General features: G+C 32.9%; 1 protein-coding gene across 2 annotated transcripts in view; it reads right to left on the bottom strand.

Moving 5' to 3' along the window:
- LOC126824724 (two pore channel protein 1) overlaps window positions 1-23,886 on the bottom strand; it is a 33,444-nt gene that overhangs the window by 6,175 nt on the left and 3,383 nt on the right. The window contains exons 1-23 of one of the 2 annotated variants that reach the window (XM_050554065.2): window positions 23,633-23,812; window positions 20,918-21,246; window positions 19,558-19,671; window positions 19,081-19,211; window positions 18,407-18,495; window positions 18,245-18,279; window positions 17,730-17,788; window positions 17,263-17,362; window positions 16,119-16,235; window positions 14,926-14,989; window positions 13,819-13,928; window positions 13,006-13,114; window positions 11,780-11,836; window positions 9,955-10,020; window positions 9,196-9,268; window positions 6,995-7,099; window positions 5,725-5,796; window positions 5,157-5,246; window positions 4,371-4,468; window positions 4,047-4,093; window positions 1,923-1,991; window positions 737-827; window positions 100-212 (exon numbers count right to left, since the gene is read on the bottom strand). In XM_050554065.2, coding sequence (XP_050410022.1) covers window positions 100-212; window positions 737-827; window positions 1,923-1,991; window positions 4,047-4,093; window positions 4,371-4,468; window positions 5,157-5,246; window positions 5,725-5,796; window positions 6,995-7,099; window positions 9,196-9,268; window positions 9,955-10,020; window positions 11,780-11,836; window positions 13,006-13,114; window positions 13,819-13,928; window positions 14,926-14,989; window positions 16,119-16,235; window positions 17,263-17,362; window positions 17,730-17,788; window positions 18,245-18,279; window positions 18,407-18,495; window positions 19,081-19,211; window positions 19,558-19,671; window positions 20,918-21,246; window positions 23,633-23,648 — 2,154 coding nt within the window. In that variant the 5' untranslated portion in view covers window positions 23,649-23,812. Of the gene's footprint in view, window positions 1-99; window positions 213-736; window positions 828-1,922; window positions 1,992-4,046; window positions 4,094-4,370; window positions 4,469-5,156; window positions 5,247-5,724; window positions 5,797-6,994; window positions 7,100-9,195; window positions 9,269-9,954; window positions 10,021-11,779; window positions 11,837-13,005; window positions 13,115-13,818; window positions 13,929-14,925; window positions 14,990-16,118; window positions 16,236-17,262; window positions 17,363-17,729; window positions 17,789-18,244; window positions 18,280-18,406; window positions 18,496-19,080; window positions 19,212-19,557; window positions 19,672-20,917; window positions 21,247-23,632; window positions 23,813-23,886 lie in introns of those variants that run through there. The other variant, XM_050554064.2, reaches the window with a different exon arrangement.

The following is a 23,886-nucleotide window of genomic DNA, read 5'->3' as shown; positions in this document are numbered from 1 at the left end:
TGTGATCTAAAGCGCACACATTAAACCATTCAGCAAACCAACCCCTTTGATTTATTAACCAAGGTAATTATATAAGTATAATTGTTTGTGTAGACTTACTGGTTGATCAGCTTGTAATTGAATCAAATGACCAGATAGAATAGAGAAAGGTTTTTCACACATATCTACTTCTTCTTCTGATAATGATACTTCTACTCTATATACACTGTCATCTGTAATAAAACACAGATATGAACATTAAGAAAATGAATACTTCATCAAGTCTTAGATCAGGATTTCCCTTGTGATGCAGAATGCCAAGAAACAGTGTCTTGTCAATTGGATGGGATGGAAAACTTATCTGCACCTGTGTACTCATCAGCATACACTTAAAACAACTCTCGACTGTTGGAATAGACACGAAGACAAGATTTCCCTCATAGCACAATTCATAATATGTTGGTGCAGGAAGGTAGGACTTTTCAATTCATTTGTTCAACAAAACACAGAACAAACAGTACATAAATACAACTCAAGACAATCCAAAGTGTCAAAATGAAACCACTACAAGAAAAAATTGGAGAATGTGCTACTATGACAACATAATGCTACAAATTTGCTGCATGTATCCAAATATTTACCATTTATTCTATTCAGTTAAAACATTTTATCTGTAACTGAGAGTATATTAGTATACTTATCATACAATTATAGGTCTATAAAATGTTAGAAGAACTAGCATAAATATATTTATTACCATCCATATCATCAAGTTTCATTTGACGTCTGTATTGAATACGAAACAAAAATGATTCTAACACAAAAGCAACAATAATATTCATAACAACCTGTAAGTAGAAAGTGACTTTTATTTAACATCTATCAATAAAGTGGAGAATTTTACCAAGTCAAACAGGGTTTTTTCATATCTGTCAAATGACTAACACTTTTCTTGGTTTGCTAACCATAAAATAATTTAATATGTATAGGCTTTTATTTAACATCTATCAAGACAATACTTTGGTCATTTTGAAAGTAACACAGTGGAGAATTTTACCAAGTCAAACAATTTTTTTTTTTTCATATCTGCCAAATGACTAACACTTTTCTTGGTTTGTTAACCCGAAAGTAATTTAGAATCCTGCTTGAACAAGCTTAGCTAACAGTGGTTACCCCTCCCTGACCCCTACCTTCCTCCTCAATATATTATAATAGTAAGTGGTTAATTAAAGATACATTGTCCCGAAAGGATTTATTGGGTGGTTATTTTCAATAAAAGTATAGCAAATTTGGTATTTATGGAAAGTATATAGACACCCAATCTTACTAGAAAAATACTGGATTACCCGAAAAACACCCAAGGGGCAAGCACTGGGCAAAAATGTCAGGGTATCACTAACTGGCAAACCAACAGTTGTCTGCTTGCTTATTGTGTGCTAGCTTGACTGAGGGAGCGGTTATTATTTCTTGATCAAATGGTTAGGCGGTTTTGGGAACATTAAGGGGTGTCAATGTACAAAAGACTCTGCAATTAAAAGGCGGAAAAAGAAGTTGACAGAAAATAATTAAGAATTTACTTAGGCCTCAATATGTATGATAAATGGACAGTAAGTTTTGAAACATACATTCTGAATAATGGACCCTACTGCAATGAATTGAGGTGACAAAGATAGCGTCTAACATCAATTTATTTATAGCTTGAGGTATCTCCCTCCAAAAACAAAAGTTTTGAGAGGGATTTGAAGCAAAGTTTTGATACATTAATTAGTTTGAATATGTTTTTAGTCCAAATATATCATCAAATCACACAGTTTGTATGCAAAAAAGTATCTTCAAAGCTCTGAAAAACATGCAGATTTTTCAATCACTATAAACTAACTTCACGTCTCGATTAGCCTGGTTGGTGCAGAACAGTAAGATGTTTTATTTAAAAATTGACTTACCATCATAACAATATAAAATAACATAAAATAAACACGAGTCCACTGACTAACTACAACAGCAAAACCTTCCTGAAAATTACAAAAAAAACAATAGGACTAATAGGACTTGATACAGACCCACTTTTAGTTAGATCTTTCTTAAAGATACATTATGGGAGATTCCATAACGAGTTGGCAGTTCTCACTATAATAGTTAAAAACTAGATAACGTAAAGGCAATTTGCTGAAAATTTCATTCAAATTGATCCGCTATGAACCCAGAACTAAGCGAATGAAATTTCGCCTAGCCTCGTTCATCATTACTAAAGTCAGTACGATAAACAGCATACCGGTAGTCTCCATTATCCATTTAATTGTTAAATCGAGAAGGAAAGTTATGCAGTAAATCGGCTCACAATCCACTTAAGATAGCAGGCTAGCGATGTCATCTAGAGTTGATTATGGTCTGGATAAGTTAATTAATGTCTAATTAACAATTTATATAACATTTCAGGCCTAAAGAAAGGCCTGCAATAGACAGATTTAGCTCTTGCATATGTATGTTTAATTAAAAGTAGGAATACATCATGTAATGACTATATAAAGTATGTAAATAGAGAGAGAAATGGTGTTTAACGCCCACTAGTTTAACACAAACTAGTCTATTTCAAGATTAGCATATGGTTCAATTTTATTTCAATAATTTGAAATTAGTGTAGAGGTCTTTAGCAGTGGGAGGAAATCAGAGAACCAGGAGAAAACCTATGACTCTCTTGACTCAATGACAGGCAACACAACCCTTATTCCTTGTCATGTTGTGATGGAACTCACTACTGCTTTGTTCACAGGTCTAATGGTTTAGACAGCATGGTCATGTAACTCCCAAATCAAATAACTTGTGTTCTATATTCCTGTATTCAACTTCATATTTGGTTTAACTTTGGTACTTCATGTTTTTGGCATGTCATTGTAATAGAGCTTTGATACTAATATTTTGTATTGCCAGAGATTTGTTGTGTGTAGGCTGGAGGCACACTGATCAGCAGTGAATTTTCGCTAGGCCGCTACAATCACTGATAAGGATGACATCGATATGATTTAATGAGTCCCAAATATTAACTTTTTTCTTCCGTCAAATTAAATTCTAAAACATTTTTTTGATGTATTAGAAAAATAAATAAAGACGTTTGAATTGTTTGTAGGTAAAAATCATTTCATATTTAGTATAAATGGGTATTAAAAGATAGGTTGCCAGGCAACAAAACATACGCCCACAGCAGCTAAATCGTTCGGGCAGTCAATGAAACATTTATAATACACTAAAATCTGATTAAGAGCAACAACTGAGAAAACCATTAGAATTTGTTTGATTTTTATAAAGTTCTACCCCATGCTAACATTTTGTATACAAAACTTTTAATATCATGGATTAAGCTGTTCCAAGTCATAAAAATTCATTGAAAATCAATATACTTGTTCCTCTCAAGATCTTAAACTCTATGTATCAATCTGAAGTCAATCGGATGATAACTTTAGCCTTTAGAGCATCACAAGATTTTGCAAAGTGATCAAGTGTCATAACTTTGGCAGTAATTATCGGAAATCGTTGAAAATCAATAGGATTCTTCGTCTCATGATCCTAAACACTGTGTATAAATTTAAAGTCAATCAGATATTAACTTTGGACTCCAGAGCGTCCACAAGATTTTTCAAAGTGATTAAGGGCCATAACTCTGGCAGTAATTATCGAAAATCGGTGAAAATCAATAGGATTCTTCGTCTCATGACATTAAACACTGTGTATAAATTTAAAGTCAATCGGATATTAACTTTAGCCTCTAGAGCGTCCACAAGCAATTGTGGACGCCGGCCGGTCGGACGGGGGCGACGACAATATACGACCACATTTAAATGTGGGCGTATAAAAAAGGAAAATTCACCATTTAGCCTGAATCAGTAACATCTTATGTAAACAATGCACGCGCTATTGAGCCAATGATTGACGCCGCGTGATGTGACGTCACGTGTCGAAACAGTCATCTGTAACAGAGATATTAAAAGATCTCTGTGAAACAGATTGGGCTGGAGGTTTATGTTGCAATGTCCACTAGAGTATTAATAGAGAGTAAGATAAACAATATTTACCATTATAATAAACCAATTATTAACAACTGTTAATTCAAATAATGTCACTGAAAAATAAAAATACAAAGAAATATTAAATATTCTATAGTTAGGTTGTGAAAAAGATGCGTACAAATTAGTAACCATTTCTAAAGCTTCATGGAAAATAACGTTCCAGCTCTGAGTGTCAAGTTATGATCATAAAATTCTAGTAACATAATTCCAGATAGCTCTTTATGAATAGAACTTTTAGCTATTATTAAAGAAATTATATAAAGATTAATTTTTCTGTTGCATATTACAAAGAAAATAATATAAATAGTATAACTTAGAATAGATACTTACCACCAGATGCTAAAATATTTTCAAAATTATTGAGGTAGTAATACCCATGAAAGATTGAATTATTGTCATAGGCATAAAAATCTTCCACGCTGGTATTTCTGTAAAAGCACAGATAAATAATTTTCAAATAATGCAAGCTAAATATTTAGAACGAGCAGTAGGACAGCATCACACACAAACAATAACACAAAACAAACCTATGGACAGGACACAATATACAAAGGCACCCCAAACAACATATTAAAGGTGCATTATGGGAGATTAGATAAAGAGTTGACAGTTCTCGCTATAATAGTTAACAAACAGATAACGTAAAAAGAATATGCTGAAAATTTAAGTCATATTGCTCCACTCTGAAACGAAATATTAGCTTTTGAATTTTAGGCTAGCCTCGATCATCATTACTAAATTCGGTACAATAAAAAACAAAGTCTCGGTTATCCATTTTTACGTTTAATTATTTTTCAAAAAATGTATTCCAATCTGCTAAATATCGAGGGCTAGTGATGGCATCAAGAGATGATTATGGTCAGGATAAGTTAATTAATGTCTAATTAATAATTTAGATAACATTTCAGAAATAAAGAATGATCTGCAATAGGCAGACGTATATCAGATCAAGTGAATGGATCCAGGGGCTAGCTGTCCACTGCATTGTACAGTTAATTAATGGAAACCAAATTCTGTATTAATGAAAGGGTAGAAGGATGCATAATCAAACCCTGTTTTCTGGGTATAAAAATTTATTAAAAGAAAACCTTTTAACACAAAAAAAAAATGACTTACTTGCAACAATTTTTAAGGTCAACATTTAAAAACATTTCCATACCAATAATAGCAAAGAAATAATAAACCAATATAGTTACAATGGCTAAACTGCAATAAAACAAAATAATTGGTATTAATAATAATACCGTACTAATTAAAACTTTTCTTCTACAATTATTACAATGTTTGCTCCATTAACATCTAAACACAAGTTTAAGAAAATCGCCTGTAACTTCGGCATAACAATACCCTTGACACCCAATCAAATCAGTTCTTTTTACAAATCAAAGATTTTGCAGAATTCTCCATATAATCACCTGTTGTGTTACATCAGTATAATAATGACAGTCAGGTTCTAAAGTTATATAAAAAAATATAGTGGAAACTTTATTAAAGATCAAAATATAGTTTATATCTTACACCTGTTGCAACTGGCTATCACCTAAAATACATTCGCTTCCTGAACATTTGACAAGTTCAGGAACTTTCATGTATTACAAAAATATACTCGGTGATAAGCTAGTATCTATACATACAAGTAGTTAATACCTCCCCATGTAGAAAAAATAAAAACAGAAAAAATTACCTTGTTAGTTTTGAAAAGAGAACAAACAATGTTCCCAATACATCTCTATATCGTTTCTTTACTTTAAATAACCTTTAAAAACAATAATATATAACGTTCTAAACAATAATATATAACATTCTAACTATTAAAAGCAATAACATATAACATTCTAACCTTTAAAGGCAATAATATATAACATTCTAACCTTTAAAGGCAATAATATTCTAAACAAAAATATGTAACATTCTAAACAATAACATATAACATTCAACCTTTAAAAACAATAATATTATATAACATTTTAAACAATAATATATAACATTCTAACCTTTAAAAACAATAATTAAAAAAATATATAACATTTTAAACTAAAAAATAATATATAACATTTTAAATTTTACATTTTAAACTTTAAATATATAACATTTTAAACTTTAAAATAATATATAACATTTTAAACTTTAAAATAATATATAACATTTTAAACTTTAAAATAATATATAACATTTTAAACTTTAAAATAATATATAACATTTTAAACTTTAAAATAATATATAACATTTTAAACTTTAAAATAATATATAACATTTTAAACTTTAAAATAATATATAACATTTTAAACTTTAAAATAATATATAACATTTTAAACTTTAAAATAATATATAACATTTTAAACTTTAAAATAATATATAACATTTTAAACTTTAAAATAATATATAACATTTTAAACTTTAAAATAATATATAACATTTTAAACTTTAAAATAATATATAACATTTAAAATAATATATAACATTTTAAACTTTAAAATAATATATAACTTAAAAACTTTGAAAATAGAGTAAATGGAAGTGAAATCTAATCAAAGGCTCTACATTTCTGTACCAACCAGGCTAATCAAGTAATGTGCTATGAGGGAAATTTTGCCTGGAAAGCGGTGTTACGGCCTACTCTTCATCAATTTCAACTGTCAAGGGTTCTCAAAAATGCATGCCAACATGTAAACAGGACCAATGGACCATGATTTTTCATCCCATCCCAACGACTAGAAGCTGTTCCTACCAAGCCCTCCATCCTGCACCAGTGACAATGGAAACCACATCGGATTATCCTGAGGAACACAGGGATGAAACTCGTAACCTATTAGTTAGCGATCCAGCGCCTTGCTCACTGAGCCATTGTGGCTTCCAAAGTAAATGAATTAGATAATCGAGTTAAATGACTTGGTAGAGTTAGACAAGAAATAATGCATTATGGAAAATGATTGAAATAAAAAAACATTTTATACCTGAGCAATCGAAATGGTCTGAGCACTATAACATAATAAAAACTGTTTTCAAATCTTTCTCCTAACACCCCAATAACACTAAGAACTGTTACCAAAAAATCAAACCTGGTAATAAAAATATTTTAAGATGCAATATGTAAGAGCTAAATCTGCCTACTGCACGTCTTTTTGTTCTAGCTTCAAAGGTTCTATAAATTATTACTTAGATATTTATTCACAGGCTCATAATCAACTCTCTGGCTTAAATATTGAATGATAAAATAGATATTTGAGACTTTGTTTATTGTTTATTATTGTAGCAATGGTACTTGATAATCAAGACTATCTTGTCAAAATTCAAACGCTCATAACTTGGCTCAGAATAAATGAAATGAAATGAAATGGGGTTTAACGTCCTACTCTTCTGCACCTAACCTGGGCTAATTGAAGACGGGCATATGCCATACAGTGTGCTATGAGGGAAATTTTGCCCGGGCAGCGGCGCTACGGCCTACTCTTATATCGAATTCCAACTGCCAAGGGATCTTTTACGTGCACGCCAATGTGTACACGGGACCTCGGTTTTTCGTCCCATCCGAACGACTAGGCAGCTATCCTTGTCAGGCCCTCCGTTCTGCATCACTGACAAGGGGAAACCACGCCGGAAAATCGAGATGAACTTTCTCGGCCAATGCAGGGATCGAACACCAGACCTCCAGGCTAGCGAATAAAGTAATTGGACTGAAATTTCCAATATATTTATTTCTCATAATCTACTTTGGAACTATCATAGCAAGAACAGACAGCTCTTTATCTAAATCTACACTTAATGCATCATCATGGGAGCAACTGGAAAATTTTGTTGAGAAATTTGTGTAACTTATTTCTGTTGTGGATCCTTTCTTAAAGCATGAGCATTTCATACAGTAAGACTGTTTAAATCCCTGCAAATTACAATATTCTGGATATTTAGAAAGAATAGCAGTCCAAGAATGGTTTAATTCCTTTCAGAATTTACAAAGATATGATGAATAGAAAATAAGTCAACATTCGGTACCCTCTGCAGACAATATGAACGGCATATTGTGAAAAGATAGGTTGCCAGGCAACGAAACATACGCCCACAGCAGCTAAATCGTCATAACTGACAGTAATTATCGAAAACCACTGAAAATGAATAGACTTCTTTGTCTCATGACCTTAAACACTGTGTATAAATTTAAAGTCGATCGGATATTGACTTTAGCCTCTAGAGTGTCCACAAGATTTTTCAAAGTGATCAAGGGCCATAACTCTGGCAGTAAATATCGAAAATCACTGAAAATGAATAGACTTCATCTCATGACCCTAAAAACTGTGTATAATTTAAAGTCAATCGGATATTAACTTTTGCCTTTAGAATGTCCAAAAGATTTTTAAAAGTGATCAAGGGCCATAACTCCGGCAAATCAATAGACTTCTTTGTTTCATGACCTTAAACACTGTATATAAATTTAAAGTCAATCGGATATTAACTTTAGACGACAATATACGACCACATTTCAATGTGGGCGTATAAAAAGCCAGCGTCATCTATAATCTTCGCCAGGATTATTTACAGGGCTTCTTTTTAATCCAACTGAATCCAAGCCGGGAGATAACCTACTGTTAATATTCTTATTTTATTTTCTTAATTAAATTCAAAATAATCAATTTAAGTACATTTTAGCATGGATTAGGTTGTAGAAAATTAGATATTGACAAAAAAAATTACAATTAACAATCATTGGCTAAGGCTTGATTAAAGGGACAATAACACTCATGCTGGCTTGAAAGCTCCAGAAAATAAATAATATCTCTATCTAAGTAATAGATGTTTAAGTGTTCTACCTGTTGTGTAAATTATCCATTACATCCTATTTTACTTGTCCAGAGGGTTCGAAAATATTTTTAAATCGAAGTTTCATTTGAAAAGGTTTATGTTAGACGTTTCAAACCATTATGTTGAATTTTTCAAAATTTTTAAATAAGGTGTGTTAAGATGAAATTTGTATCATCAATTAATTGCAATATTCTAAAATAGTACAATTTGTTGACCAGAATAAAGATTGGGACATATTATTCAGTTACAACAAGAGTGGTATTGAGCCTTTAAATAATTTATTTCTTCTCCCACAGAGAGTTAATTTGCTATAAGAAAAACAACACAATACTTGTGTTAGCCTTTATAAATCAATACTTACACATCCCAGCCTAATGTGAAATATTCCATTGGTCCCTTTCCTAATATCTTAATAATAACTTCAACAGAATATACTGAAAAAGAAAAGATGGAATCATAGAAGAACTCCTCCCGCCTATCCCGTATTTAATGTGAGCAAAGGAGCTACTGCTACATGTATGGGTCCCGGTAAAACTTGCGCTACGATACTTCTGTCTTGAAACGCCTTAACGGGAAAACATCTAATTTGCTTAACATTAAATATAGGATGCAGATGCACCCTTTCTAGAAAATAAAATAATTGGTAAAAACAAAATGTGTGTCTAATACACCAGGCAAAAGTGTTATACTATACCACTTTGATTTAGGAAAAAAAAAAAGCATTGAATTGTGATGATCTGATGTTTTATGAAACAATTTTGCTTTGAAGTAATTTAAGCTGATTTTTAGTTTCACTTTCTACTTAATGTGGTGGACCAGAACACATAATCGTTTGTTTCTTAACATAGGCTTTATCTATTTTATCTGTTCAACGAAGACAGATTGTCACCCCTTAAAATAAATCTACATATAAAATCCAATAAAATAGATTTTTTACTGTGTTATAGGGAGGGTGTCATTTTAAATATTTAATTGCTGCATATATTTATATATACTTATAACACTATATTTCAAACCAAATTATAATTTGTATTTTAAACAATAAGCATAGTATTTAGGAGCATGGTGCATTCCCAGAAGAAAAATTCATCTATAATTCAAATATATTTTCAAAACTTACTACAGACAAAAACAATAGATGCCCAGCTTGCAGTAAAATCATAGTTTGCCAAATTAACAGATTTTGCTGAAAATAAATTAAAATATTTAATCTTTAGCATACTTTAATTCATGCAGTTTGAAACACAAAAATATTTATAAAAAACATGCTAGAAATTAAAACCAGTAGTGATGTATGGTAATAATCATGTTCCTGAAGCAACGACTGCGAGTTTTACAACATCTAGACATTGCTTGTTTACTTCAAAATTCCCGATTAGCGTCTAATCAGAGGTTGTGACATCGCGACCTCGACAGAAACCTTGACATTGAATGACCTTGAACTTTGCAACTCGATTATCACAGGTAGACATTTTAGCTTGAAAGCGCGAGACTTGGTATTCACGACGATCAAGAAATCTGATAGGCTCACAAGCTGGGATTGTACCCAATCGAAATTAGTGCAAATATGCAGGGTATTACGTGAAGGCCTTGATAAGATGTATGTAGTTAAAGTGAGATCAAGCCTTCTATTGAAGATGGGTAATAATAAACAAAATATTCTTCGTGTCTTATGTCCATGAATGATCAGTCAATGATCAGGAAGCAATATTTATGCTTCTTTTCATATCCTACATACTGTAGTTTAGTTATAAAATTGTAAACATTTCAAATAAATATTGTTTAAACCAATAATCATCCAACAGACAGACACAATTACATCTATTCTGTAGGTTAAACTCATATAGTCTAAAAATAACTGTAAATATGAATCCAAACCAAAGTAAAAATGAAATGCAATGGTCTTTAATGTTTTACTTTTCTGCACGAACCAATGCCATGCAGTGTGCTTCCAGGAAAATTTTGCCACCATGACTCCCGTGAACAAAGCACGATAAATGTTTGATGTAATATTACTAATATAATAATGAATTTATGGAGAATCAAATGCCAACAACGATGTGCTGCTTGGTGGTAACATTACATTTCGTATAACAAAAACAATTTTGCCACCACGACTCCCGTAAACAAAGCATGATAAATGTTTGATGTAATATTACTAATATAATAATGAATTTATGGAGTACTAAACGGCAACAACGATATGCTGCTTGGTGGTAAGATTACATTTTGTATAACAAAAACAATTTTGCCACCATGACTCACGTTAACAAAGCATCTTAAAATGTTTGATGTAATATTACTAATATAATAATGAATTTATGGAGTACCAAACGCCAACAATGATGTGCTGCTTGGTGGTAACATTACATTTTGTATAACAAAAATAAACTCAAACATTAGCAAACAAAAACAGCACACACTACAAACACTGATCATTTTTAAAATCTCCTTAACGAAAAATCGGCAACTTTATTGATCTTCGTTAATGTATAGAAAGATGATTTTAATTCTGTATACAGTATACTGAGAATGTATGTATGCAACTTTTGTGTAAAAAAAGAGAGAGAGAGAGAGAGATGGGGATTAATGTCTACTCGACACAGGGGTTTAACGTCCACTCGACTAACATTTGATTCAATTTTCACAAATTCATTTGTGGATAGGTGTCTTTAGCAGTGGGAGGAAGCCAAAGAACCTGGAGAAACAAATGCACTGTTGGCCAAGCGACCCTACTCCTTGTCATGTATAAGCGGGGAATCGAAACCACAACACTTGACTCAATGACAAAGTATGCATTAGACCATTCGGTCACCCAAAACCCTTCTATGTAAAAGCATTTGCTGTCTTCTTATATTTGTATAATAGTAAGCCTAGCATTAAAAAACAACTAACTACAACTCTTGGTACTATAACACCTTAAAAAATAAAATATATACATTTACCAGATAATCTAATAGTTTCAATTAATATCCACAAAAAATTAGCACCAATTACCAAATCTATAATCAAAATAAAAATTAATATAATTCAAACAATCTACAAAATGTCTACAAAATGTACCACAAACATGTAAATAAATAAGCTAAGAGTGAGGCTGATGTCCCCTGCAGCAATCCCAAAATAGATTACACATTTATCTTTTTGAAAAGTATCAAGCAATCAAACTGATTATCTATACTTAATCTAAGCAGTAAATGTTCACAAACTCAGTCAAGGTTTTGAATTACCTGGAAGTGAAACCATACACTAAGTTTCATAACTCTCCATCAGTTATAATCAAAGTTATCTAAAGCATCGACCAATGAAATTGCTTCGCTCTGCTTAGCTTTAGCGGATAATGTTAATCAAGACATTCACTTAAAGAACATCTACACCTAGTTTAAACATTCTACTGCAATTAAAAGCTAAGTTGGTATGTTCCAAAGTCTTGACCAATAAAATTGCTTAGTTGTACATATAATGAATCTATACTCTGAGTTTCATCACTCTCACTCAATCAAAACCAAAGTGATCAAGTTCTAAAGTCTCAACTTATCAAATTGCTTATGTCTGCTTAGCCAAAGTGGAAAATGTGCATGATCAAACACTGTCAAGGTATTCACATAATAAACACCTACACCAAGTTTGAACATTCTACCTCAATTAGAAGGACAGTTATTATCTCCCAAAAAGGGACGAAGAGATGGATGGATGGACAGACCCATATTAATAGTCCCCTGCCTTTCAAAGAAGTTAAGGAACTTAGAAGTTAGTAAGTTAATGAACTTACTAAAAAGATTTTTCCCAAAAGTCTAAGAAGTAACCAATTTGATTTTCTGTTCTTATTTCTTCAGAAAAAAGACCAACTTTAAAACCAAACGTACTTGGTTGCGCAGTTCAAAAGCTTTTAATTTCAAATTTTTAAGTTAAGAAATTTTAAACAAAATATCTTTCACATGATTCAAGTCAGTACAGATAAAGAAAATTCATTCTTAAACTAAGTATTTCTTTGAAAAAATATCACAGAGCTTCGGAGAGTTGACTGTCAAAAAAGTTTTGACTATTATTTCACTATGAATCAACTAGTTTTATTCACTGAAATATATCTGGAACTGCTCCTTTAAATGTATCTATCATATAATAATTATATACAATGTAGGAAAACTGTAAAAACAAAACTGGAACTTACATATGACATAATCAAACCATTTAAACCTCACCAACATATTAAAAGCTTTAAATATTTTATTAAAGGGGTGTTTAAAACTGGAAGACCAGATCCGATCTTCATTCTTTAACTACAATGATAAAACAGATCAAATTTACATAAACAACATAAATGATATTACAGATATCACCCTGTATGTAAGTAGCAATTCACTTATGGGTCAGGCATCACATCTTTACAAATTAAGGGATAAATAAATCTATCCATACATTAACCCTTTAGCACAAGAGACTGCCCAAAACCAGCCTAATTTGGGCCCGGCATGTGCACACCCATTTCAAGCAAAATGGTCCTATAATACGGAAAGCTATTCACATATCTCAGATGGTTTAAGGTGGTCTAAGGAACAGCCGTTTCACACTGTTTCGTTTCTTTCAGGGACGTATCAGTATTAATATATCACTTTTTTCTAATTTTCTTCAAGGAACTTGGATAGTCAATATTTACATGTACCAAGTGCTAAAGGGTTAAGATAATTCTTTTATCTAGTTTCAGATGTGGCTCAATGATTTACATTCAGTAGACTAGTCTGATTACACACAGCCAAGTTCTTAACACCCTTTTCATTTTCAACCAATTCTTAATCACTGCAGGCCTGTGACGGTACAGCGCAGTGGACATTTAAAGACAGTCCCCGGATCCATTCGTATTTATATTTTACAAGGTCTGTGTGTTATGTGTGTGATGTGTATTATCCACAGATCTATCTTTTAGATTTCTATTTGTTTATGGGTGGTGCAGTTCTCCTGCACCTACTATTTGTTTTCTACTAACCTTCCATGATACACCAGCAACATCATATATACCATAGAATTCTTCTATACTTAACCAACCAGTGTTACTCGTATTCAAACTCTTAAACACTAGATAACAATCTCTTCTACCTACAAACAAATAATAAAAGATAATGGTACTTTAACATTATATTATTTAATACTCATTTTTCAAATTATATAAGATACAAGTGTTGTATATATTTAGGCAACATATTAATTTAATCAAAACTATACCAACTTTTTATTCCATTTTATTTTTGGTTGTTTAGTCTACTTTAAAAGCTTGATCCACAGACATATTATTATCTTTATAAGACAGTCTAGTAATGTGATTGGTAGATTCCAGATCATTTCATCAATCAAAACCTTTCAATGTTTATATTATCCAGATACACAAAAAGAATATGCAAAATATCAGGTCTATTCAAACTAGAGAATGTCAGAGGCCAGAACAAGGAAATGAAATGAAATGAAATGAAATGGTGTTTAACGTCCTACTGTTTTGCTCCTAAACTGGGCTAATGAAGATGGCCATACGCCATACAGTGTGCTATGAGGGAAATTTTGCCCGGGCAGCGGCACTACGGACTACTCTTATATCGAATTCCAACTGCCAAGGGATCTTTTACGTGCACGCCAATTTGTACACGGGACCTCGGTTTTTCGTCCCATCCAAACGACTAGACAGCTGTCCTTGTCAGGCACTCCGTCCTGCATCACTGACAAGGGGAAACCACACCGAAAAAAGCCAGAACAAGGCATATTTAAACAAGTCTTTAGATGTTAATGGAATGACCAGTCGACTAAATGTCTATGATTATGGATTAACAAGCCAACTGTCACTGAGATGACTGAAAAACCAGCAAATGAAGGGCAATCGCCCGAAACACATACTGGATTAAATCTTTTGATTACTACTCAGTCTTGTCAAGTTTGTTGCTGGGGACTTATATTATGGATTTTTAATACATGATACACACAAAGTTAAATATGTCGGGTACAATTTCAATAGAACCTGACATTTTATTATTTCCAAGCTTGATGATTAGATCGCTTTGTATGTAACTGCTGTACTATCTGATGCTGGGTACAATATAAAACTTACTTTTTGAGGGATGGTATTTCTTCATCATACCCATAAAATGTTTCATGTGAAGCTCATGTTGATTCTAAGGTTAAAATAAGAATTATTGCATATTAAATTATATTTAATATCTTTTTCTGTAGGTGGACAGAGTAACAACCATATGTGACCATATTAAACTGATGAGGCATAAACGAGAAAACAAATAAGAAATAACTTTGATTATACATGTTGAATATTGACTAATAAAGATATCAAACAAGATCAAACAACTTCAATGTGGAAATTATATTTAACATCTTTTTCTTTAGATGAACAGAGTAATAACAATAAACTGTTGTGACGTAAAAGAGAAAACAAATAAGAAAACAATTTCATTACCGGTAGACATGCTGAACATGATTTGTACTTTGGATTTAGCATGGTTAAAACTATTTTAAATTAGATATTGGATTTAGCATCAGTTATTCTGATGATGTCACACCCAAATTTTTAATTTGTTAAAATCGAAATGAGTTGTATTTATGGTGCTGCATGGTCAAAAATATTTTAATAACATATATTCAATAAAATATAATAAATCTGTAATAACTGGACATCTCCTTTAACTTTATAGATTTATCTGTTTTGACTTGCCATGAATCATTTCCTGTTATTAGCTCATAACATCCGACACATTTAATCATTTAATTTAAGAGAAATATTTATAATTAACTCAAACAGAATTATTTTCCTTATTCATTGTCATTCTGTAAGATTCTCACGTAATAATCAATTTTTATTGTTCTACTGTCATATACTACCCATCATTTATTATCAACAAAATACACAATATAATCCTCTATTAAAGATTATTTATGATTCAAATCTCTTGCATAATTAAACAATTTGGTATAAACCCTTACCTAAATATATTAACTACCTCAGGATGCTATGTTGAATTACACTATATTACAAGGCAATGCATCTCTGTCATGTAATCACTTTAGAAATTGTCAACTGAGATTGAATATTCAACTTTTATTACAGCACATTTCTGGGTATCATTAAGTCACTAAAGTTACTTATTCTATTTATCAGACACCCAAATAACAAATTTATCAATCAACATGGAATATAGAGAATCTTCATAGAGTGGCATAATTTATTTGACTGAATGTATTTGTCACTCTAAAAATTCCATGGGGTAAACAATGACGATAAAATCATCCTACCTGATCTGAAACCAGAAGTTTAAAGGCATGTTGGCATCCAATCCGTTTGTGAATAAGAAGTTTTTGAAATTTGGTTTTCTCCAAATTTGAGAATGTATCATAAACAACGGCCAACAACTGAAATAAAAATAAATTTTTCAACATTTATTCCAGCTTCTACAAGTTTATTTAATGCCTGACTGTTTTCGAAAGAGTGAGGCTATGTCCTCCACCTAAATCCCAAAATATATAGATGACACTCATTTATCTGTTTATAAAACATAAAGCAATTAAATTACATAATGCACCCAAATTTCATCACTCTCACTGAATTAAAAGCAGAATTATTGTGCTCCAAAAGATGTGATGGACAGGCAGTCCGATGGATCGACCGATGGACAGGTGGTTGAAGGAACCCATTTTAATTTTAGTCATTCACGAACAATATAAAGCACTAATATATGCAATTCTCTCCAATACTATCCCTTGTTTATCTTGAATAATTGTTCTTATGATAAGCATCCACAAGTTTTATTGTCAATGTTCTACCAATGCGGGATCAATTTTAAGTCCATCATATCTAACAGTAAACCCATCAGTAGCGAAGTTGAATAGGCCATGCCTGTTCCTAAATATCTTTCAATCTTCAAATAAAATATTTAAAAAAAATATTGTTATAAAAATCACTATTATTATACATGAAAGAAGATTGTTATAGACTATCGTTAGCTTTGTATTGTCTATTTGCCTTTATCACCAAGATGTCTGTTTGAGACATTATGTTACTATCAGACATCTTGGTTAACTAGTCTACACCAACCACAATCTGATTAAAACACAGTTCATAGTTCAAAATTTCTGGTTGACGTGAGGGATTAGCCAGTTGAGTATTTTCGTCTGACACGCAGAATTATGGGTAAATATTCGCATGATAGAAAACAAAACAAAGCCACTTAAAACACCTACTCTGATAGGTCAATTGAATGATTGACATCGTAGGGTCAAAGCCCCTCATATGACTCCTTACGCAACCTTCCACTACAAGTGGTTAGATCTTCATGTAGTGGAGGCCATTGAAAGTATAAACAATAAGAGCAAAATGTAGATCTGTATTTTAATCAGACTGCACTAAACAGTTAGTAACTCGTCATATATATATACTTACCAAGTTCATAAGAAAATAAAGTTCTAGAGATAAATACACTATAAAAAATATGGAATAAAACTTTGATTGATTATAAGATGGCATCATCACATCTGGAAAACTAAAAAAAAACCAAAGTTTATGATACATGAATCATGATATAATCCTATGTACCAGTTTGTTTGTAGATAGGTTGCCAGGTAAGGAAACAAATGCCCACAGCATCCAAGTCATCCAAGTAGTCCATAAAGGCTGTTACATTATTGTAGGTAATGGGAGGATTTACAAGATACTAAAAAATTGAAATTGGATTATTGTTGAGATGGCAGACAAAAAGGGGTGGCGACAATATACAACCACATTTTAAAGTGGGCATATACAAATTTTATAACACCACTGACTGACTGAGCAGCAATTGAACAGATACTCTATAAATTTCTTTTACATTACCGGTACATTACATTATACTACACAATAATAAAACTTACTTGGCTGTTGTAAGTAGAATAAATAGATTAACAAAACTTTTCTCTAAAGTTGAAAAATACTGAAATAGAAAAGAGCTGTCTTCTAAAAAATTATATTCAAAATTTTGAAATTTTATTTGATTATTTTTTGAAAAGTTGCAAAATACTGAAATAGAATTAGAAAAGAGTTAACAGTAATCATTGTAATTACATTTAAAATTCTGAAAACTTATCTAATTTTTTCTAAATAATTAAAAGACAATAACAAGACATATTTTGCTTATTAAAATTTAATTATGAGTGTAGAAATAATATGGGCATTATAAAAGGTAAAACCCATCATAATTGAATTTAAACATTACAATGAATTACCAGGGCTGTCATTTCAGTCATATTTATCAGTCTTGACTGAAAACACAATTTTTTGGAAAATATATTTTGCTAATTCAAAATAAACAAACTACATCAAAAATTGAAAGAGTTGCAAAAGCCCTGTCATGGACCTTTAATTATTAAGATAATAATAATATACTAACCATGTCATCTTTGTTCCTGGAGAAGAGATAATAACCTAAAATACAAATCAGAAATACATTTAATTTAATTAGAATTAGTTTTCTGGATATCATAAATTTACACATTAAATAGTGTCTATTTTTTGTCTATAATATAACAACATAGTCTAAATAATGACTTACCAAAGATGGAGAAAATTAGCATAAAAAATAAGAGTAATATGATCATGTCCAAAATAGGAGGTAGTGACTGTAATATCTGTCTGGTTATTCTGAAATACAATGGAAATACAAGGGATCAGGCTCTAAGTGCAGAACTCTCTGTTCTAATGTGCGTTAGCTAGGTCATTTCTAGACTACTATGTTCAATTTAATTTCAATAGTTCGCTTGCATGTACTATTGCAGGAACCCAGAGAAAACCCCAGGTGACTGCACTCCTAGAGACCACGCAACTTGACTTAATGACAGACCTTATCATTTAAAGTGCAGGCATTATATCACTCGACCACCCCCGTTCCCAAATTCATAAGAATAATAAAACAATTTGACATGGTAGACCATATCATTTAAAGTGCATGCATTATATCACTCAGCCACCCCTGTCCCCAAACTCATAAGTATAACAAAACAATACGACAGGGAACAACTATCAAATCAAGTGAATACACCAATCACAAAAAAGGACCTGAAACTTTTAGACAAGTGCAACAGAAATAGGCCATATTGTTTTATTTATCTTAAATTACGGGAGAGGGGTCTATGGTTGGGAGTAAATGGGAGCGGGTTGGTGTCCTATAAATATAGTTTTACAATATATTTCCATTCAACAGTAAATTCTAAACTAAAATAAATATACCTTCTGACTCCACGACAGTAATAAGTATGTATCAAAAATAATGGCCGCAGGGCTCTTGTGACTCTGAAGTGACTTGTCTGGCGTACTAATACCACAATTGATTCTATCAACATGAATATAATAGTACAAGACTGAAAAAGAACAAAATACATTGCAAATGTAAATAACTGGCAATTTTTATTCATTTTAACCCCGTATTGGATGGCCCAAAACATCCTGTAACTAGTGATCCTTAAACTGCCTGAAATCGCCTGATTCAGATGCGAAAACCCCCAAGATTTTACGTTTACGTATACCATTGGCAGCACCTTAAGGATCCACTAACAATTGGAAATCTAAACTAGAAAAAATAAGACATTCAACCCATTTCATTATCTGATTCCATTATAAGGACACTGCAATATGTTTTACCCTGAGCTAAACCATTTATTGAAAGAGTTTATGAGTAAGGCTAAGAGTAACCAAAATTAGTCAAACCTTTATAACGGTTCTTTTATGTTTAAAAAAAGCTCTCCATCCAACCCATTTGAAGCGTATTCCTAGTTCTAAACTAAGAATAAGCAACCCAAGCATCTCCAATGATGCATGTATCTGAAATATTAAGAAAATAGTATGAACACTACAGAAAGTAAACAAACATGTTATCCAAAAGCAACAGAATGTTGTTTACATTTCAGATTCAAGGTAGAAAAACAAGCAGTTTCCATGCAAGATACACCCACATTTTGAAGGAGATGGACAGAGAACAAGGTAAAAAAAGCGATTTTCGTACAATAAGGGCCCATAATCCAGGAAGTTACGGTCCATTTGCATCATTATCAAAAGGAACCGAGATCTTTGGGATATAAACATACATAATAAGTTTCATCAAAATTGGATAAAAATTGTGACCTTCAGAGTGTCTGCACGCTAAAAACATGAATTTTGTACAATCAGGGCCCATAATCCATGAAGTTAGGGTCTGATACATGCCAATATCGAATGCAACCGAGATCTTTGAGACAAAAATGTATATTTCAAGTTTCGTCAAAATCGGATAAAAATTGTGACCTGTAGAGTGTCCACAAACAACATGTGAACAGACGGACAGACGTCTGGACAGGGGCAACAACAATATATGTCCACATGAAAATATGGGCGTATAATAAACAGTTTAAATATTCCTGTTTTTTAAAAAGGAGGGTAAGTTTGGCTTGCTGAGTATGCACTATGCAATAGCTCACTAATCTGGAGCTTTGATCTAGTTGTTTGGATGGTACATGAAGTAATTGTCTATGTATGCCATTGGCAGCAAGTTAAAGATCCCCCGACAGATAGAAAATTGAAAAAGGAGTCAGCTAAGGCATTTAGTAATGAAAATCTATACCAAGTTTGAACATTCTACCTGAATTACAAGCAGAGTTATTGTGTTCAAAAAATTTGGTTTAGATGTTTGTTATGTGAACGTCTTCAATGAGTTCAATCATGAACATTTTCTGCTTTTATTGTTGTGATTGGTGTGTAACTGGAAAAGTAACTTTATGTCAAAAAGAATTGGATTAGACCTAATGTCCACACAAAGTCAAATTAACAGAATAGTTATGATGGCTTGACTTATAGTTTGTGTCAACCCCAATCCCCCTTCCATGGTTTAAAATTATCTGGGAATTATTATAAGGTAGCTTTATCTTTTGCCATCTGATTTTGAATGGCATCTTAGACTACTACTACCTATGGTGATTTCAAAGTCAAGGCACATCACAGTCTATGTCTGACTTTTATTCAAGCATGATGGGACCGTTTTAACGAACAAATCGACACCCTAAAAACAAGTGGATCTATTTAAATTTGATCTAACCCCAACTGGCAAGCTAAAGTATTCAATAGCTGGTCTTTCACATATTGCCACCAACAGGACTAATATGGCTGCAATCAAATCTAATAGATGAAACCATCTATTATGTGCCACTTCGTAAGCCGGTAGAGCAGATTGATCTCGTGGGTGAGTGTCAAATTTATCATTGTTTTCTCCTTCCTCTAAATAAATGGCCGCTTCTTGATAGTTTAATTGCCACTGTGTCTGTCTACTTCTTTCTCTGATTTCTTCAACTAATAATTCTGTAGAATTTTCTCTCAGTGTTTGTCTTTCAGTTCTACTTTGATTAACCGTATCAAAATCTATGTCATCTGTAAAAAAAAAGAAAACAAAATCAATATATACTATTCAAAAAAAGTAGGGGATATTTGATTTTGGGGGCATAATACTAAAATATGCAAATGACTACGAAAAAAGTCACTATAGAACCTAACAGAAGAAACATTTCCAGTTACATGTGACGCCCAAACGCACCAATAGCTACCGCATGGAATGCAGGTGATGCTTGGGATCATCATGGGGGTCCAACCCAAGATTTGCACGACTCTGACTTTGAATGTTACAGTCATTGTGGCATTGAATTCCAGGGTGGAAACATCAGTTTAATTGTTTTAGTGACCAGAAAACAAATTTTGATATGCGTCGGCTTACCCAAAATGAAAGGTTACGTGCCCTTGGCATGCTACAGATCGGCACAACACAGGCGGTTGTGGCGCGGACGATGACTGTTTCTCAGTCTGTCATAAGCAGGCTATGGTCCAGATACCGTGATACACAATCTGTACAGGACAGACCACGCTCAGGTCGACCAAGGGCGACAACTCAAGCCCAGGATCGATTTATCCGAACCTTGGCCTTGAGAAATCGTGTCATCACAGCAAATCAGATCAGCGCTCGTCTTCAAACAGACACTGGTGTGAGAGTGAGTGGCCAGACGATTCGGAATCGACTGCATAGGGGTCACCTTCGCGCCCGACGTCCTCGCGTGATCCCTTGTTTGAGAGATCATCACATTCAGGCAAGACGTCGTTGGTGTAGGGATCGTCAACACTGGGATAATCGACGCTGGAGCAATGTGATGTTTTCAGATGAGTCAAGGTTCACTGTTGATTTTTTGGACAGACGTAGGAGGGTGTGGCGTCGTCGAAACGAGCGCTTCCAAGACGTTAACGTCATCAGACATGATCGATTTAGGGGTGGTTCTGTTATGGTGTGGGGAGGCATCACTGTTGCTGGAAGAACGGCTTTACATGTTGTTGCAGGGCGTGTTACAGGCCAGTACTACCGGGACAACATCTTGGCAGTCCATGTTGTGCCGTTCGCACGACGTCATGGCCGCCGTTTCATCTTCCAGGATGACAACGCAAGATGTCACAGGGCCAGGATCGTTACAGGTTACCTCCAACAACAGAACATCACCACATTACCTTGGCCAGCACTGAGTCCCGACCTCTCCCCCATCGAGCATGTCTGGGACATGCTTGGACAGAGGTTACGTCAACGTCAACAACGTCCTGCCAATGTCCAAGAACTTGCAACAGGAATGGGACAATCCGGACCAAAATGACCTTAGACGTCTCATTAGGAGTATGCCACGTCGGATCAATGCTTGTTTGGCAAACAGAGGAGGATTTACCCGTTACTGACTTGGTTGTGATGCTGTGGTAACTTTGCTGTTTGACCCCGGGTATCATTTTACCCTTATAATGGTCAGTCTGTGCCTTACTTAGTCTAACGATCATTTGGAATAAATCGATGAATGTGAACTTCATTTCATTTTGTCATTTGTTTCTTCGTCAGTTTCATTAGGTGACTTTAATAACACTTAAAAATCAAATATCCCCTACTTTTTTTGAATAGTATATATGCACTATTTTAAAAATATCATATCCGGTACTAACATGCTTACATATGTTCTGTAAAGTCAGTCAAACCAATGAAAGATTTGTTGTATCCATTAAATATGCAAAAATTTCACTTTCTGAATAAGAGTTAGGTTATTGCTTCAGGTGAAAAGGGACGTTAAAATCCCCCTATCATTTGAGGTATTGGAAAGTCCCCCCCCCCAGCAAAATATGACATCTTAAGTCTATCTGCTGATACCTACATTTGTAAATGAATGGCCCCTTACATTTGCCTATTAATTATTATTGCATGTTTTTCTTTAAGCCTTAAGTGTTATATAAATTATTAATTTGACATTCCTGACAAGACCATAATCAACTCTTGATGCTCGCAATTTTAAAAAGATTAGAACCGTTTAGCCATTTTATGATTTAATTCAAAAATGGAGGGGCGAGTCTAAGTCTTGAATATACCAGTACCATGTTTACGATAATAAACAATCAATGCACACATCATGTCAAAACTACAAACAGTGAAAACTTTGCTAAGAATAAGAATATTCATTTTGCATTATGTATTTCTGAACTATTATAGAAAGAATGGCCAGCTCTTTATTTAAATCTTACATAATGTTGAGTTTGTTGAGTACTACTGGTATAGGTAAGCTTATGTCTTATCGTTGCTTACATCCCCAACCCCTTATCAAAATTCATGTATCCATTCTTGTACTCTTGCAAGACATAAGTAGTTATCCATACACAAATGTATGATCAGATCAGTTATCTGTCAGACTTGTTATCTGTCAGATATGAAAAGTGACCATTTTTATTTCTTCAAACCATAATTACAGACCTTCAAAAAATTCCATGGTCCTTGGATTAAGATTTCAAAAAGCCAATCAGAGTTCACAAAGAATTTATGCTCCTTTTGCATGCAATTTGTGCATGTTACCATCCTCCAAGTATATGGGCAAAATGAACTCCCTGAATTGAACCCTTTAATGTACAGAAGCTAATATTTTTTAACTGCTGATTGGCTGGTTAGTGTGTGTATTAGCCAATGAAAGTCCAAGATAAAATAACTCACTACAAAAAAGTTAACAGATT

The sequence above is a fragment of the Patella vulgata genome, chromosome 6 (genome assembly GCF_932274485.2).
Source record: "Patella vulgata chromosome 6, xgPatVulg1.2, whole genome shotgun sequence".
NCBI classification, from domain to species: domain Eukaryota; kingdom Metazoa; phylum Mollusca; class Gastropoda; family Patellidae; genus Patella; species Patella vulgata.
This window is presented reverse-complemented; position numbering and strand designations above follow the sequence as displayed.